This window comes from Aulonocara sp. 'chitande type north' Nkhata Bay, linkage group LG18 (genome assembly GCF_057382095.1).
Source record: "Aulonocara sp. 'chitande type north' Nkhata Bay isolate Kocher_YH1m ecotype deep benthic linkage group LG18, A_spYH_male_GT1.1, whole genome shotgun sequence".
NCBI classification, from domain to species: Eukaryota; Metazoa; Chordata; class Actinopteri; order Cichliformes; family Cichlidae; genus Aulonocara; species Aulonocara sp. 'chitande type north' Nkhata Bay.
The window spans coordinates 27798877-27816383 of NC_141361.1; the positions used below are offsets into that span (position 1 = coordinate 27798877).

General features: G+C 39.0%; 1 protein-coding gene across 2 annotated transcripts; it reads left to right on the plus strand.

Moving 5' to 3' along the window:
* The first annotated feature begins 11628 nt into the window (after positions 1–11628).
* Positions 11629–14932, plus strand: LOC147308840 (uncharacterized). 2 transcript variants are annotated; one of them, XM_086272103.1, is made up of 5 exons: positions 11629–11730; positions 11860–12183; positions 12270–12490; positions 12973–13145; positions 13945–14932. In XM_086272103.1, exons 2-5 carry the CDS (start codon positions 12018–12020, stop codon positions 14453–14455), a joined length of 1071 nt encoding a protein of 356 aa, XP_086128229.1. In that variant the 5' UTR covers positions 11629–11730; positions 11860–12017; the 3' UTR covers positions 14456–14932. The 2 variants fall into 2 exon arrangements, with proteins under 2 accessions (XP_086128229.1, XP_086128228.1); XM_086272102.1 differs by lacking the exon at positions 11629–11730 and having other exon boundaries at positions 12140–12490.
* The last annotated feature ends 2575 nt before the right edge of the window (positions 14933–17507 follow it).

Genomic DNA, 17507 nt, shown 5'->3' on the forward strand with positions numbered 1-17507 from the left:
ATAGTTTTTCTGAAATGAGATGCTATATGTATTGATCAACTGGTGGTAGCTATATTGATTAAGTTGTTCATCAATATTTCTGTTGTTGTACATCTATTAGTGTAGCCTCCTTTAGTCTATACATGCATGTAATCTTGTTTATTGCTTATTTAATTAAGCTAGTAATAAAATAAGTATAATACATATGGATTAGTGCTTTGGTAATCTTCTGTGGACAGTATATTGATAAGTCTGGTGACTTGATGTCTATAATGATGGATTTACTGCAGTATGCATCATTAAATCGAATGAAAAAAGCAGAAATGTAGAAGTAAATGTCCAATTTCTACTATGAATTAGCTAATGTGTCAGCAGATACAGCAGTATTTGCAAGTAAAAAGTAAGTGCAATTTTGCAATTTCATTAGTGCAGCATCCATTTCAAGAGCAACATCCCAAAGTGTTTCAAAACAAAATGCTAGAACATAGAAAAAGTCTAAATGTTAAAGGGTCTAATGCTGGACTTCATTGGACTGTGTTGGTTTTAGCACAGTGTACCCAGTAAACTGTACTGCTTAACGTTTATCAAAAGTAGTATCAGAAGGGACATCAAACCAAAATATCTGAAATTCTTTCCTGTGTTGGAACTCGCATCAGTTCCCAGAGGTTTAAATGTTTTCTTGGGAAGGATAGGAAGATCTTTCCTCTATGCACTGGATTCTCCAGCTCCTCCTTACTCCAGGCGGTAGAGATCCCTGAGTGATGCCTGGCCTTTCTCCGGAGCTCTGGGAGGAAAATCCTGTTTAATGTCTCCACAATAACATTCCCTGGGGTTATTTATTCAGGAATGTTAATGTGCTTAGAATCTACTAGCCAGTATGGCCTCTGACACAGGCTCCTCTGGGTTTTCCTATCAAGCATTCAATCAGGCCGCTGCCATCTGTTTAAACAACAAAGATTGATGCAGCAGGAATCTATTGATGACCCTGCAGTCAGACAGTGCGGCTTATCAGTGTGTGCACAAGCCTGCCCGGATGCTCATCCACGCAGTGTGCGCTTCTGCCTGTGTTTTGCTTCAGTCTGACATTGTAACGTGCAGCAGGAAACAGAAGCAGTTTAATGTTTGCGAGGCCTTCTGTAAAAAAAAATTCACGGACTACTTAGCATGCCTGTCATGCATTGTAAATGCTGTGTCCTCTTCCAGGATTTGTGCTTTATGTCATGGTTTGACTGAACACAACGCCATTACAGGATGTAAATGGGCCTCTCTTTACATGTGAGCTTCATTACTTTTCCACATTCATTTAATCTCTCTGTAGGTCCCTAAGTGGAAACAGATGCACAGAGCAGCGTGATTGCTTAACTAAAAATTCATGCACTGCAGGAGTTCTTAACTAACAGTTCCCCTCTTTACACTGCACCTTTACTTTACAGTGTTTAGGCTTACTGTGAAATCCATAAAATAAATGTTTTCAAACACGCACTTACTTGACTTCGACATCAATAATGCTTTCATAATTGCTATAAGGCGCCTCCAGCAGTGAGGCAAAATATAAATGATGCCATATAACTGATCATCAATATAAGCTAATGTTGTTATTTTTTTAAAAAAAAATGTAGTTGCACAAAACAAACACCACAACAGTTTGACTTACCGTCGTGGGGGTGGTTTTAAAGACTAAAGAGAATGAAAGTTTATACACTTGCAGTTAAGAAGAAGGTGGGAACAAGAAATAATCAATTGAAATAAAGCATTATGAAAATTAAATTTTAGCAGGCACATTTTTTGAGCCACCCCAAATTTCTTTATATATGCTAGGAAAACTGGAAGTAGGTGCAGAACTTTTTGAATCAAGTACAAATTTATATTTAAATATAGTGTAAGTATAGTGTAAATCTCTACAATTCATGAGCATATAATGGAGGCAAGAGGGTGCACAACAACGTAGGTAAAACTGAAGTGGCAGAGAGAGTTGGGACTTAACATATCTGATGAGGAATGGTCACAAATCTGGAAAAAACAGCAGGCAACAGCATATCTCGTGTTTGGAGACTGCATTGCTGGAAAAATGTAATTAGATTTTTTATAACACCCAAAATTAGAAGCAAACACACTTCATTACCACATCCGTGTTGGAGAAGCTGTGGAGATGTAAATGTGAATCATTCCCATGTGTTCTGGTTCTGTCCCAAGATCGCAAAATCTAAGTCTTGTACATTATTATATCTTGGTGTCATTATGGAAAATGTGTTGAAAGAACATAGATACATATTAAAAATTATGATCAGGAAGCACCGATAAGCATGCCCAATAATAAGGCTCCAGGTCCAGACGGCTTTCCTGCAGAATTCTACAAAGAATTCTGGACGATTCTAGCACCAGTTTTCTACAGAACGTTGTTGGAAATCAAAGAAAAGGGCAGACTTCCATCAAATATGAATTCTGCAAACATTAATCTCCTGCTAAAACCAGGCAAAGACCCTGTATATCCCTCAAGCTATCGTCCAATATCCCTTATTAATGTAGACCTTAAAATAATCTGCAAAGCTCTCTCAAAGAGATTAGAGAAAATAACCCCCCTCTTAATTCATCCTGACCAAACTGGTTTCATAAAAGGTCGGCACTCCTCAACAAATACACGCAGATTACTTAATTTGATAGACTACTCATACAGTAAAAACCTAGAAACTACAATATTCTCTTTAGATGCAGAAAAAGCATTTGACAGAGTTAACTGGAAATTTATATTTGCAACTTTACACAAATTTGGTTTTGGATCTTCTTTCATAAACTGGTTAAAAATATTATATAATTTCCCAACAGCTTGTGTCAGAACAAATGACCAAACATCCTCCAGCTTCTGTCTCCTGAGGGGCATCAGGCAGGGATGCCCACTCTCCCCTTCACTGTTTGCAATTTTTATTAAACCACTAGCAGCAGCAATTAGACAGAATTCAGTAATTAAGGGCATAAAATGCAAGAACGTGGAACATAAAATCAGCCTTTATGCCTATGATGTGTTACTATTTCTCCAAAATTCACAAACCAATATCTCTGGGGTGATTGAATTGATAAACTCTTTTGCAAGAATATCAGATTACTCAATTAACTGGTCAAAATCTACAGTCCTACCGATTAATTGCTCCTTCCATAATTCCTCTTCTACACCACTGCAATCGGGAAATATAAAATATTTAGGTATTAATGTTTCTCCCAAGCTTGCAGATCTAACTAAATTAAACCATATCCCACTTTTAAAGAAGGTAGAAGGCGATCTGGCTAGATGGAAATGTCTACCCATATCACTCATGGGAAGGGTCGCTGCTATAAAAATGATGGTCTTACCAAAAATAAATTATTTATTCTCAATGATCCCAACTAAACCGCCACAAGATTGGTTCAGATCTCTAGATTCATGTATGTCCAAATTCCTTTGGAAAAATAAACCCCCACGTATAAGCTTAAAAACACTACAAAAGACCAAGGATAAAGGAGGACTAGAACTGCCTAACTTTCAGCACTACTTCTTAGCCAACAGGCTTCAGTTTATCTCAGGATGGCTAAAACACACCCTCTTAGATGAACCTTGGCTAGATGTAGAACAAGCACTCTGCAATAATCTAGAGATCTCAGACCTACCATTTATCAGCTCAAACATCCAACGACATGAATGCTTTAAAAGCATCAACATCAGCTCTCCTCTGACAGCATGGTGGGAGTTTCTAAAATTGACGGCGTCTTCATTAATCCCATGCAAACGTACACCTATCTGGAACAACCCTGACATATTACAAAACAATAATATGATAAACTTTTCAGATTGGAGTGATAAAGGAATCAAATATTTAGAACATATATTAGAAGGAACAGAATTTATTCCATTTGACAGACTAGTTACACAATATGGGATCAACAAGAAAAGATTTTTAGAATATCAACAAATTAAATCCATAGTAAAAAAGAAATTTAAACCGGGTCAAGTTGAACTACAAACACCACCAAGTGTGGTTCAATTTCTTACTCTTAAAACCCCCAAATTACTATCCAAAATATACAGAATGCTTTCTAAAACAGATGAATCAATATCACTTCCTATTGCAAAATGGGAAGCGGATTTATCAGTTAACTTAGACCTAAACTTCTGGTCTCAGATTTGCTTAAAAACCTTTCATTTAATTAGAAATCCCAGTCTTCAATCAATTCAATACAAAATACTACATAGAGTGCACTATACAGGTCATCGGATGTTCAAGATGGGCTTTACGTCTACCAACAACTGCTCACACTGCCAAACCAATTCACCGGACAATTATATCCACGCTCTTTGGTTTTGGCGCAAGATATGTGAAGACTTATCGAAGTGTCTGAAATGTAACATTCCAACTTCCCCCTTAGTGTGTTTGTTGGGCAGCTTAGATAATGTCACTACAGATAAGAATGTAGCCCATATGGTTTTCACTGCCCTATGCATAGCCAAGAAAACAGTCCTCATGAACTGGAAAAATAAAAATAATCTTAATTCTAACCAATATAGAAATTATCTATTAGATTACATTAGTCTTGATACAGCCTCTGCCACCACATCAGATCAATTTCTCTGGGCTCCTTTGATCAGCTCCATCACCTAGTGGTGGTGGGGGGTCATAGTTTGGCTCCTACCTCAAAGCACACTGTGTGCTGTCGATCTTACGTGCTGCACAATAATGTTTAATATTTAGTATTTACTGTTATATTCCCATAGATCATCGTGATGTTGTTTATTATATCGCTCTTTTTTTCCTGCTTGTTTTCTCTTTTTTTCTTTCTCAACAGGTGATCCAGGTGATTGATATATGTATTTTTTGTCTGTTTTTTTTGTTGGTTTTTGTTTTTTGCCCTTTATCCCCATCCCTCTTCTCCACTGTTTTTCTTTCCCTCTTTCTTTCTCCCCTTTCTTTTCCCCAGTCAGGTCTGTCCCGTATTTAGCAAGTGAAAATAAAATAAAATAAACAATAAAAGGTGAATCAAATAGACCATTACGGCAAGGCTGGAATGGTCCATTTGGTAAAGTAAATCCGTTGGGCAGCTTTCTTCAACTTTAGAGAATAATTGTGATGGCAAAAAGAGCCAAACAGGACAGGCAAAAAAAAAAAAAGTATGATTGCAGCCTGTAAAAAGGCAATCACAAGAAAATGGTACAAGATAGACCCACCATCGCAGGATGAATGGATCAAAATTATAGACGAAATACAAATTATGGAACAATTGACTTACAGAATAAGGACTCAGAAAGATTCAATACCATCACAGTGGGAGAAATGGACGGATTACATAAACTCGACAGGATAAAGACCATCACACTGATAATGAGAAACAATCAAATTGTAGAAACATGGTGACTCAACACTTTTTTATACCTGTTTTATTTATTTATTTCTTTTTCTTTTTATGTTCTTCTTTGTTGTTACCCTCCATCTCCCCTGTATAATGTTTAAAGAAAAACAATAAAAAGAAATGATCAAAAAATAAATATAGTGCAAAGCTAAAAACAACACGGATTCATCTCTCCATCAGACGCATCACCACGGATCTTGTGTAATTTGGCGTAACCTTCAAGAAGAAAGTACCATCAGGTATTTTCCACAGTGTATTACGTGGTGGATCAAAATCTGATGGTACTTTTTTAATCAGTTTTCACAAGATGCCCAACACCACTGGCTGAAATGCAGCCCAAACCATGACACAGCCTCCACCGTGTTTTACAGATGGCTGCAGACACTCACTGTTGTACGTCTCTCCTGACCTCCTCCATATGCATTTACAATGATTTGAAAAAGTGGTATTTGCATTTATCACTCTGTAAGACCTGCTGCCGTTAACTTTAGTCCAGGGTTGGTGTCATTTAGCATCAGCATTTTCTCCTCGCTATCCTTTTGTAAAAATGTCTTCTTGACAGCCAGGCACTGAGACTTTCTGAAGAGGCTTTGGCAAACTGAAACTGAAAAGCCAGATGCATCTCTCAGGTCCTGTGTCAGTCTTTGCTTTCAGATACTGTTAATCTGATGTAGACTTTTTTTAAATTCCTGCTAATCGTCTTTTTCCTCCAGTTGTTTAGTTTCCTTACATTATTATGCCTGTCAAATGGTTTATATTGAATTTAAGAAATGACAACAAACTATGTGTTTTTTTTCCACAGGCCTCCAAATTATGGAGGCCTGTTCTAGGTCTGGTCACGGCAGATGGCCCCGCCCCTCCCTGAGCCTGGTTCTGCTGGAGGTTTCTTCCAGTGAAAAGGGAGTTTTTCCTTCCCACTGTCGCCAAAATGCTTGCTCATAGGGGGTCATGTGATTGTTGGGTTTTTCTCTGTATTGCAGGGTCTACCTTACAATATAAAGTGCCTTGAGCTAACTGTTATAATTTGGCGCTGTATAAATAAAATTGAATTGAACAGAATTGTAAATTATGCATTAAGACTTGTGTACAGTATTGTACACACCTACATTATCAAGGGGCCATTTTCTTCTCCCTCACCTACACAGACGTCATTATGTATCATAGCTGACTGCAATGCATGAAGTATCACAGAATCACTGTGCGATGTTTCTTTGTTTTCACCAAAGCTCAACAGATAAAGTCCCAACCTCTGTGCTAAGCTAAACAAGAAGAAGCTTAATGTAAGAGTGGCAATAATCTTCTCATTTAAATTCAAAACTGAGGGAAATATACATTTTTTCCCCCAAAATGTTGAACTTTTTCTCCCCAACATTAGGATTTTACAGTCTTCTTAAATATCTTCTATACTACATATTTGACATGTGATGATTTCCACACTTTCAAGCTTATTTTTCTTTGCAAACTTGAACGAACAGCTGAGCGTTTCCTGGTCTTGTTGTGCCGTAGGAATCCAGGGATCCTCGTCCTCAGTGATTGGCTTTGTTTGCATGTGACTGCCTTCCACCACATGAAGCAGCAGGATTTCCTGGCTCGTTCGCCTCATTTGTAATGCTGTTTTTCTGACCCTCGACTCAAACATGTTTGCCCTAGTTCATGCTCATTATTTGGGGATTTGAGCTCTAAGGATGTTAATATATCTTTTTTCCTTTCTTTCTTTTAACGATCAGGGTGACTCTCTGCAGTCAGGGTGATGTGGTTTTAATTCTGCTCTTCACATGTTTCAGGTGTTTGAGGAAAAGAAAGTAGGGTAACTGCTGTAACAAACCTCCTGCCCTCTTTATGATCCACAGTAAATCACGTTTAATTGCAATGGCAGAAGCAGTAAAATCATATCTGCTCGTAATGTTCCCCTTTCAATGATATCCGCATTTTCACCATTTTTTAATGTTTACACAACTTTATAATTTCCCTAAAACTGGAAGTCAGAGGCCCTGACTCATAAAAAAACAACATAATTCCTTCGGTGCGCAACTTTTTTATGATTAACCACTGCGTCATGTAACGCTAACTTTAGGGTCACTCGCACATTTCCTGAAAGAGGTGGGCAGTAATTTATGCCCCCGTACACCAAGTGAAACCTGATGTTTATTCACTCCTCACTTCAGCTTCATGCTTTTTTTCCAGTCCAGGAGGCTGCAGAATGCTGTGTCACATTTGACAAATTTACCATCAGTGTTAATGCTTCTCTCTGATGAAGTCACTGAAACGTGCTCGCAGCAGTCGAGCACCTTTGTCAACAAACTTGGACATTTAATGGCCGAGCTTTCCTATAAAGTTACAACAACTACATTCTCCTGGTATACGCGATGACCTCATGGTGTTGACTTAGGCTCAGTTTTCAGGATTTGACAGGCTCAGTGGTGAAACTTGATCCGTAATCTTAAGAAAACAAAACTTGTGATTGTAAATCCCTGAAGTGCAAAGATATGACCTGATTTTTCAGACCAGAATGTGTCACCCTTTTATGGAGAGCTTGGAAATGTTGAATACATGCTGCCATCTGCAGGCCATTACAGAAAATCTAGTTTACATTTGAGCTTCAGCTGATGCTCTGTTACAAAGGTCAAAAGAAGGTCTTATTTATAGTTCTGATTATTTTCACTGAATTAAAGTGTTTAACTGATGCACATTGTAAAAATACAGCAACTAAGTGGTTTAGAAGGTGAGAAGAGGTCATAACGTTTTGCTTTAGTAATGCTCAAAGATGGCACACGCCATTCTACTGGAATGTTAATCTTTGATATAAACCTTGCACTCGTGGTTAATGCCAGATGTTAATTTTGTAATTTTGTTGTAGGTTAAGCAACATCTTTTTTTTTTTGGACAGGGAAAAAAACATGTGCATTTATCTTATTAGCCCTGTGACAGACTGGATAAACAGAAGAGGTTGGATGGATTTATCTGTGCAAAAATTCATTTTTCAAGGAAGATTATGTAGTGCAACTAAAAGCAAAAACAAAATAGCTATTAAATTCTTACATTTATGCTTCGTGATTCTAAAAATAAATTAGCAACAATGACAGCAACACATTTCTTTCTACAAAAAGTCTTGATCCAGCCCTCATGACTTTTTATTTCCCTTCTAAGCAGCAACACGTTCCTGTTATTTCTAAAGTTTTTCAATCATTTTTAGTCCAGTCCTTATACCTGAATTCTTATAGATATGTCTTATGTGCTTTTTGCTTCTTTGTTTGTTTGTTTGTTAGCCACTTAACACTGACCTATGAGTAATTCAAGCATAAATAACTCATTATAATCATTAGATTCCCATCCCCTGTGTAATACCATCTGGATAGTATCTGATTGAAAATGGCTTCACAAACCCACAGTGACACACACTGTTAGTCATGCAGTAGATTGGCCTCCCCAGAGCCCAGAGCTCAACATTACTGAAATTTACAGTAATTTCCTGTCATTTCTATTTACAGCACAGTTACTGTAAATCTCATCTGCAGTAATTTGCAGTAATGTGGAATCATCCTGAAAACATCAACAGAAGAGTTGCGTTTCTCCAGAAACCTGGAGAACTTAAAAAATTACAAGGAAGCCTGACTAAGAGAATTCTGTCTGTGTTGGAGAATAAAGGTGGTCGTACCAAATATTAACTTTCAAACACCTTAGAAATGTGCTTACTCTGTTTTTATATGAATGATTTTTTGTGGTTGAGTTTTATTTTTTGAAGTTTCAATAAATTGTTGCATCTTTTCTTGATTTTCCTGACAAAATGTTAAGAAATAAGAGTTGGCTCAAGACTTTTACACGCCAGAATACCTGCGTGTTAAAAACACAGTTCTGATATTGAATTTGATCCATTTATACAATTTCTATGAGGGCAGTAATCCTTAACAGCAACTACTGTGACTCCTATATAAAGTTTACCTGAAATGGTCACTATAACAACAGCGTCGTCCTGGTGGCCGCTGAGCAGCTCCAGTAAAACCAGTTGAGGTTTTCTGTTCCACTGCTGAGATTTAAATGTAAAGGTGAGTGAAATTTACGAGCCTCTAAACCGTGGCGTAAGCCGCCCAGGGAGGTAAAGCTAAAGGGCAGAAGAAATTCATCTTTTAAACCACGCATGAGATCATGACTCATTCTTTAACATAAACACTGTGCTCCCAGCTCATGCACAGACATGAACATTAGTTGTTTGGATGTGGTGGACACTTTTCGACACTTATTTTCAAATGAAGATCTCCAAATGTTTTGAACTGCTGCTACTGCTTTGTATGTATGTTTATGTATTTTGTTAAATTCCAGCACCATCATTGCATCATTACCTTGATTCTATCATACATGAAACCTTCTGAAGTCTTGGATCTTGTTAATTATGAGGTATTGGCAGGTCCAGGTCAAGTTTTATGAAGCATCACTAACATGTTTTCTGCACTTTGCTTCACATTTTTAGTTAGGGTGATGCTGTATCATCATTGCATATTAAACAGGTATTAAACAATGCATTTTCTGCACAAAATCTTAGATGTGAAAAAGCAACAAGCATATAACCATCGGTCCAGTTTTAAAGAGGCATGAATATGGGGCAAAATGACAGCAAACAAAAATAAATCAACAATTTTAGCAGCTGGCAGATGTCAGCTTCCTCCCTGCTTGTTTGACCCATCTATGAGTCTAAAAAAGTAGGTTGTGATTCCTTCCACTTGGGGCTTTGCAAATCTTGAGCACTTAAAGAGCCCACACAAAGCTTTGGGGTTTTTGTTTTGTTTTTTAATTGCGTGAAATCTATTTGAGCAAAACACTTCAGACAGCAATGATGATAAACGAGAACAACGTCACTCCAACAACACACTCAAAACAAACAAGTTCATACTAGCAGAAACACAACAACATGCTCAGTGGAAAAAAATGGTAAGCAACGCTAAGCTTTGCATTCACTAGCAATCCATTAACAGCCCGATGAAGTACAGCTGTGGGCGATCCGATTTTCAGACTGGATGGTGTTGCCACGAAAATTGAACCACAGTGAAAGAAGAGGCCGGAGGAAGGTCAGTGGGCTGATTAACTAATAGTTTGGTAGGTAAGTCAGAACCTACCTACCAAACTATTGCAAGCTTTACAACAAATGCAAACATTTTGCAGTAATGGGGTTTCCACAAGCTTTGCATTTTGGGAGATCTGTCTCATTCTTCTCAGCAGATCTGCTCAGCCTTTGTTAGTCTGGGTGTCAGTCACCTGTTAACTGTCACCCACAGATGGATCTTAATTTCTTGAAGTCCAGTTCCCCATGCCCCTGCACTCTGAAGTGCTTCGTCTATCTGTATGGTTCGGTTATTCTTTCCTCATGTTCGTTCATGAATACGGCAAGGCAGGAGGAAAAGAGCTTAGACGAGGTTGACGTGAAGGAGGACATGCAGAGGGTGTGACAGTGAAGGAAGAAGAAGAAATATTTCCTTAGTTTTTAGAAAAGCATCCTCATGGCATTATACCAGTGCTACGTCTGCCATCCTTCACCATCAAGAGGCCTGCACTTGCCTGTACATTCATTTTCTTCTTATCAGAGCACATTTTTGGCCATGCTCCCATAGATCTTTAAATGCAATTTAGAGAACTATGGGCAGTCTTGTGAGTAAAAGCTGTTACTTAGAATTGTTTCCATCTAGCACTAATCTCGCTTAGCTGCGTGTCTAATAGGGAAGGACAGTTTGGCTGAACAATAACATAAAAAATAATCTGATGATTCCAAAGGTTTATCATCTTATACTTCACTACTTAACCAGCTTTCACTGGTTTCATACCATAATCTAAGCTGGCAAGGTCTTCAGACACTTCCTTTGAGCTCATGAACTGTATGAACTATGTATACTGAGATTAACCAAATGCACCACTGAAAAGTGTATTATCTTACTTTTTTGCATTGATTGTACTTAATTGTATTTTTGTATTTCCTTCATATATATGTACCTGAGCTGAGGTGACGCAAAAATTTCCCCATTGTGGGATCAATAAAGTCTTATCTTATTTCTATCTTATCTTAAAAACACAGGAAATCATTCCTGCCTGTGGTTATCTTTCTGTTTTTAACTTTATATTTTATATTTTGTGTGTAACATATCGGGGATATTTCTATATTAGAGCTATTTTGTAATATATTGTATTATTTAATATGGTACTTACTGTCTTGGAGCACGTGTGACCACATATTTGCTCTGGGATTACTGAAGTATTGTGTCGTTCTGGTGTGCACTGTGTACTGGGAAAACTAGTCAGTGGAATTTCCCACAGATGGACTACAGTCAAGTTTGAATACCTTAAGGCTTAAAAGAAAGCGAAACCAGACTGTTTACGAGTAATCTGGAATAACAGGTAAAATACATTCAACCCATTTAAAACTCAACCTGGAAGTAAGTGTGTGTGTGTGTGTGTGTGTGTGTGTGTGTGTTTAGATTTTAAAAATGCCAGTAAAGTCAGTCACGTGATCCCATATCTTTACAGGGTATCCGGCACGCTCTGGTCTCCGGCAGCTCGGTGCTCGCAGGTGTTTCTGAAGCTTGTCAGTGTGAAATTCCTGCCATTGTTTGAGGAATGCACAAAGGGCATTTCCACTTTCCGCCGTCATGTTCCGGGCTGCATACCTCTGTAATAGGCTGTGAATGGTGACGGCAGTCAGCTGCCGCACTTGGTTTGTTCGTTCATACTTCCAGCGTTTTCGTAGATTTTTCTGCGCTCCCGTGACAAGTTTTTGTTCGTTTGTTTGTTTTCCAGTCGCGATCATGCTGAACTGTGGAGCGTTCAGGAATATAACCCTCGGACTGTGCTGTAAGTCGACAAGTGCGGGCTGGTTTGCGCGTGTGTGAGGTTTAAAGGGAATTTACGCTTAAGTGTTCCTTCCCATCCAAAACCAGCGATCGGGATGGCAGAGGGGTTATTCAGGGATTACTCCCCGGATCTAACAGAGCTGGAAAATAAGATCGGGATGAAGACACCGGAAAGTCTTCTGACCTGGATGAGAGATGCTCCAAATTGTGAAGGTGGCCGGAGGTCTGAAGTGAGCGGCAGGGAAAACCACAGCGCTGATTTCCCCGAGGCTTTATCTGACAAAATTAACAACTTAAAAAAAGAGCTGGTAAACATTTCTGTGCTCACTAATAATTATTTCCTGTGTGTGTGTGTGTGTGTGTGTGCGTGTGTATTATATGATACAGGTATATTTATAGAAAAGATTCCAAATGGAGTTTCCATCATGCGTTTTAGTGACTCACCATTACCTGTGTATTTTTCCTTACTTGGCCAAAGCTAAGCTACAACCTGTACAACTTGTTTAGCAATCACTGTGACATGTATGAAGTGCCATTCTGAGCCACTTCACAGGCAGCAGTTTATTTCTTATGACAGTCGCTCTTACCTGTGTTCTCACCACACCTGTCAGTGCCACATTCTGGCAACAGATTCCTATGTTGACTCCCACCACCTTTGTTCCACTCTAATGCAATTAAAATGAGCATGATAGTGGGGTGGAAGGAGTGGAGAAGTTCATAGTACACACACACACACACCTGTTTCTTCAGTTACACCTTAACACTCACTAACTCTGTGGCATTTAATCAGAGATGGCTCCGTTCTGCCGATGTAAGGATCCTACGGCAACTGGTGGCTTTGAACGAAGGGATCGAGACCATGCGCTGGCTACTGGAGGATAGGGGCCCTTTAACCAGTCGTGGCAGCAGTTTAACAGGAAGCCTGAGCAGCCTGGAGAATGGGCCTTTGATGTCTCCCTGCAGGTGGGTAACCAGGTGTCCCACTCTCTTGTCTCCATGCCCCACATACTAAGGCAATGTCTCACATTTTAGTGTGCAAAAGAGAACACAGAGACATACAGTGTGATTTTTTTTTTTTAACGTTTTTATTGTGATTGCTGCAAGCATGCAACTTTAACAGCTTTAATGTTTTCAAAAAGACTGTTGGGATCAAGGTGTTAAAAAAAACCCTTCTATTTTTGCTTCCAGGTTATTTGTTTTACCAATGTTTAATCTGCATACCTTTGACATGTTTTATTTTAAAACTATGTGTCAGTGTTACTAATGTGTCCCACACAAACATATTTTTTGCCCCACATTTAATTTATTGTGTTCTGGTCACCCAGCGTGTTACCTATTTAGTCTTTTGTAGATTAAATGACGATGTTAAATATGCGTACAGCTGCTAAGAGGATACACTAGGAGTAAGGTAAAGCTCTTGAACTAGAATTTTCTTGCATCCCTGCAAGTATACACAAGTGGCAGTTTCCTAAATTTAGTAGCCTACAGCATGTTGGCAAAATAATGCAAGATTTTCTAAAAGCGGTTAAAGGGAGAAGTTGTGGATCAAAGGATAGTCAAGGACGTTTGTGGCAAATTAGAAAACTCAACTGGAAAGACATAAATCACAAAATTGGCACATAAAATGCTGGCCATGATTTTCAGGCCCTTGCAGAAGAGGTCAAAAATTATGTGTTGCTGACCCATCAGAATAGACTTTCCTTGAGAGAAATGAACTTAAATCCTGCCTGTGACTGATGCATTTCTGTTTCTTTTCCCACAGAGAAAACCCAGACTACCCTGAGGAACTGACTGAAATAATGGGTGAGAATTCAGAGAATTCAAACCCTAAAAGCTATGCTGACATTCTCAGTTCAGACTCTAGTGAAGGAACATCTCAGAGTCCTTCCGGCTCCGAATTTTTGATCAATCATTCTGCTCCTGGAAGTTTTGGTCAGACATCATTTAGTCCAGCCAGTGGATTGAATGATGAACAACCACAGGACGTTTTTCTAACGTATTTAGCGCCAAAAGTAAAAAATCGTGGCGACACAATCAGAAGAGTTTTGCTTAGATCTTTCAAACCAAGAAAAAGCTTGGACGTGGAGACTTTTGACCCCACTCCACTTCCACGAGAGACACAGACATTACACCAACCTCAGGAGAGTTTCACAGCATCTCACACCAATATTATAGAAAAGGAAGACAGTGAAACCAGTGAGGAGGAAGTTTTTCTAGGCTATGATGCCCGGTGGTCCTGGGTGGAATCAGAAGATGATGTGACATATGTATGACGACCTCTGAACACAACTTTGATTTATGATCTTTGCTTTAAAGCTTTTCAACTAGTGATCTGAGACGTAAAGGCACTTTGGCACATTTTTTAGAATAAGATTAAAGCCACTGACTAATGTGAAGTTTCTCTGTGTGTCACTATATACTCTGTGTGTTTGACTTGATATTTTTAAATCATTTGTTATAAATATTAAATAATTAGAAATGAATGATGTGATGAAGGTTTCAAACACCTGAATGAGATCTGAGCATCAGATTTTGTGTCTTTGTTGTGTAACCATCGGGTCTTATGTTTTGTATTTGTTTAAGTAACTTTGCTTAGCAGTTTTCTTATCTTGAATTTTATGGACACTGTGCTTTCTTTCCTAAATCTCTTGAAGATAGCGGAAAAATAGCAGAAGGTGATTTTTTTTTTTTCAATTTAGAGTAAGGCTTTTTGTATTTATGAGCCTAATATATCTTTTTTATATATACAGTGGGGCAAAAAAGTATTTAGTCAGCCACCGATTGTGCAAGTTCCCCCACTTAAAATGATGACAGAGGTCAGTAATTTGCACCAGAGGTACACTTCAACTGTGAGAGACAGAATGTGAAAAAAAAAATCCATGAATCCACATGGTAGGATTTGTAAAGAATTTATTCGTAAATCAGGGTGGAAAATAAGTATTTGGTCAATAACAAAAATAACTCTCAATACTTTGTAACATAACCTTTGTTGGCAATAACAGAGGTCAAACGTTTACTATAGGTCTTTACCAGGTTTGCACACACAGTAGCTGGTATTTTGGCCCATTCCTCCATGCAGATCTTCTCGAGAGCAGTGATGTTTTGGGGCTGTCGCCGAGCAACACGGACTTTCAACTCCCGCCACAGATTTTCTATGGGGTTGAGGTCTGGAGACTGGCTAGGCCACTCCAGGACTTTCAAATGCTTCTTACGGAGCCACTCCTTTGTTGCCCGGGCGGTGTGTTTTGGATCCTTGTCATGTTGGAAGACCCAGCCTCGTTTCATCTTCAAAGCTCTCACTGATGGAAGGAGGTTTTGGCTCAAAATCTCACGATACATGGCCCCATTCATTCTGTCCTTAACACGGATCAGTCGTCCTGTCCCCTTGGCAGAAAAACAGCCCCATAGCATGATGTTTCCACCCCCATGCTTCACAGTAGGTATGGTGTTCTTGGGATGCAACTCAGTATTCTTCTTCCTCCAAACACGACGAGTTGAGTTTATACCAAAAAGTTCTACTTTGGTTTCATCTGACCACATGACATTCTCCCAATCCTCTGCTGTATCATCCATGTGCTCTCTGGCAAACTTCAGACGGGCCTGGACATGCACTGGCTTCAGCAGCGGAACACGTCTGGCACTGCGGGATTTGATTCCCTGCCGTTGTAGTGTGTTACTGATGGTGACCTTTGTTACTTTGGTCCCAGCTCTCTGCAGGTCATTCACCAGGTCCCCCCGTGTGGTTCTGGGATCTTTGCTCACCGTTCTCATGATCATTTTGACCCCACGGGATGAGATCTTGCGTGGAGCCCCAGATCGAGGGAGATTATCAGTGGTCTTGTATGTCTTCCATTTTCTGATGATTGCTCCCACAGTTGATTTTTTCACACCAAGCTGCTTGCCTATTGTAGATTCACTCTTCCCAGTCTGGTGCAGGTCTACAATACTTTTCCTGGTGTCCTTCGAAAGCTCTTTGGTCTTGGCCATGGCGGAGTTTGGAGTCTGACTGTTTGGGGCTGTGGACAGGTGTCTTTTATACAGATGATGAGTTCAAACAGGTGCCATTCATACAGGTAACGAGTGGGGGACAGAAAAGCGTCTTACAGAAGACGTTACAGGTCTGTGAGAGCCAGAGATTTTCCATGTTTGAGGTGACCAAATACTTATTTTCCACCCTGATTTACGAATAAATTCTTTACAAATCCTACCATGTGAATTCATGGATTTTTTTTTCATATTCTGTCTCTCACAGTTGAAGTGTACCTCTGGTGCAAATTACTGACCTCTGTCATCATTTTAGGTGGGGGAACTTGCACAATCGGTGGCTGACTAAATACTTTTTTGCCCCACTGTAATTGCCAAGACAATAAAAGTAATTTATTGGTACTCTTGTTTGTTTCTTAGAAGAAAAGCCTGAATGTTAAATGTCATTATTGGTGAAATAACTGTTGTGTCCTTATATAGTTGGGGAATACATTTTTTTTAAAGGTAAAAAGCATCGTCTAACTTGTTAAAAGAACTCCCATAGGTACTGCGGTGAGTTTGGATTTGGTGACTGCTAAAGCTGAGGCCTGTTTGACATCACTTTCAAAGTCACCAAACCATTCAGGGACACATTTTTGCCCAGCAGATGGAGGCATTTTCACTGCCATCAGGACATGTTTCTGCAAAGGTTAAGGGCAGGTGGTCTTTCACAGTGATCTGCAGTGATCCACCCCTATCAACCAATCCAAACTACTCACAAAATGCCATCACAGCATAACAGAGCCGGGACAATCTAGGATCACAGGAATTTTTTGGTCCCGCCTGCACAAATGACACCTGTCCTGAGACTAAATGTAAACTTGGTTGTGGAAAATGTGGCTACAAAAAGACTAATTTTAATTGCCAAAGGTAACAGTTCATATAGGTTAGAAATCCACTTTTTTATTTTGCTATATCCCTCTTACTATTTTAATCAATTTGTTTAACCTCAGCATATTTTAAAGAACAACAGGAACAGGAAGAAACCAGGCTCGGGCAGAGGCAGCCAGTTGGAGGTTAACGCGAGAAAGATGGGGCAAAAGACATACTGTGGAGCAGAGGCAGGGATTAAGTTTTAAGCCTAAAAACTGAAGGCTCTGCCTTCCATTCTACTTTTGAATATCCTGGGAACCACAAGTAAGTCAGTAGTCTTTTTATTTGTTTTTCTTTAATTTATCGTGATAATCATATGTCCATTGTTAGTGGTGTAATACGTGTTAACGCAAATCCACAATTGATTATTTTGAATTTTTTTTTTTTTTTGCTTTATTAGCAAAAGTCAGATTTTTTCCTTTTTTTATA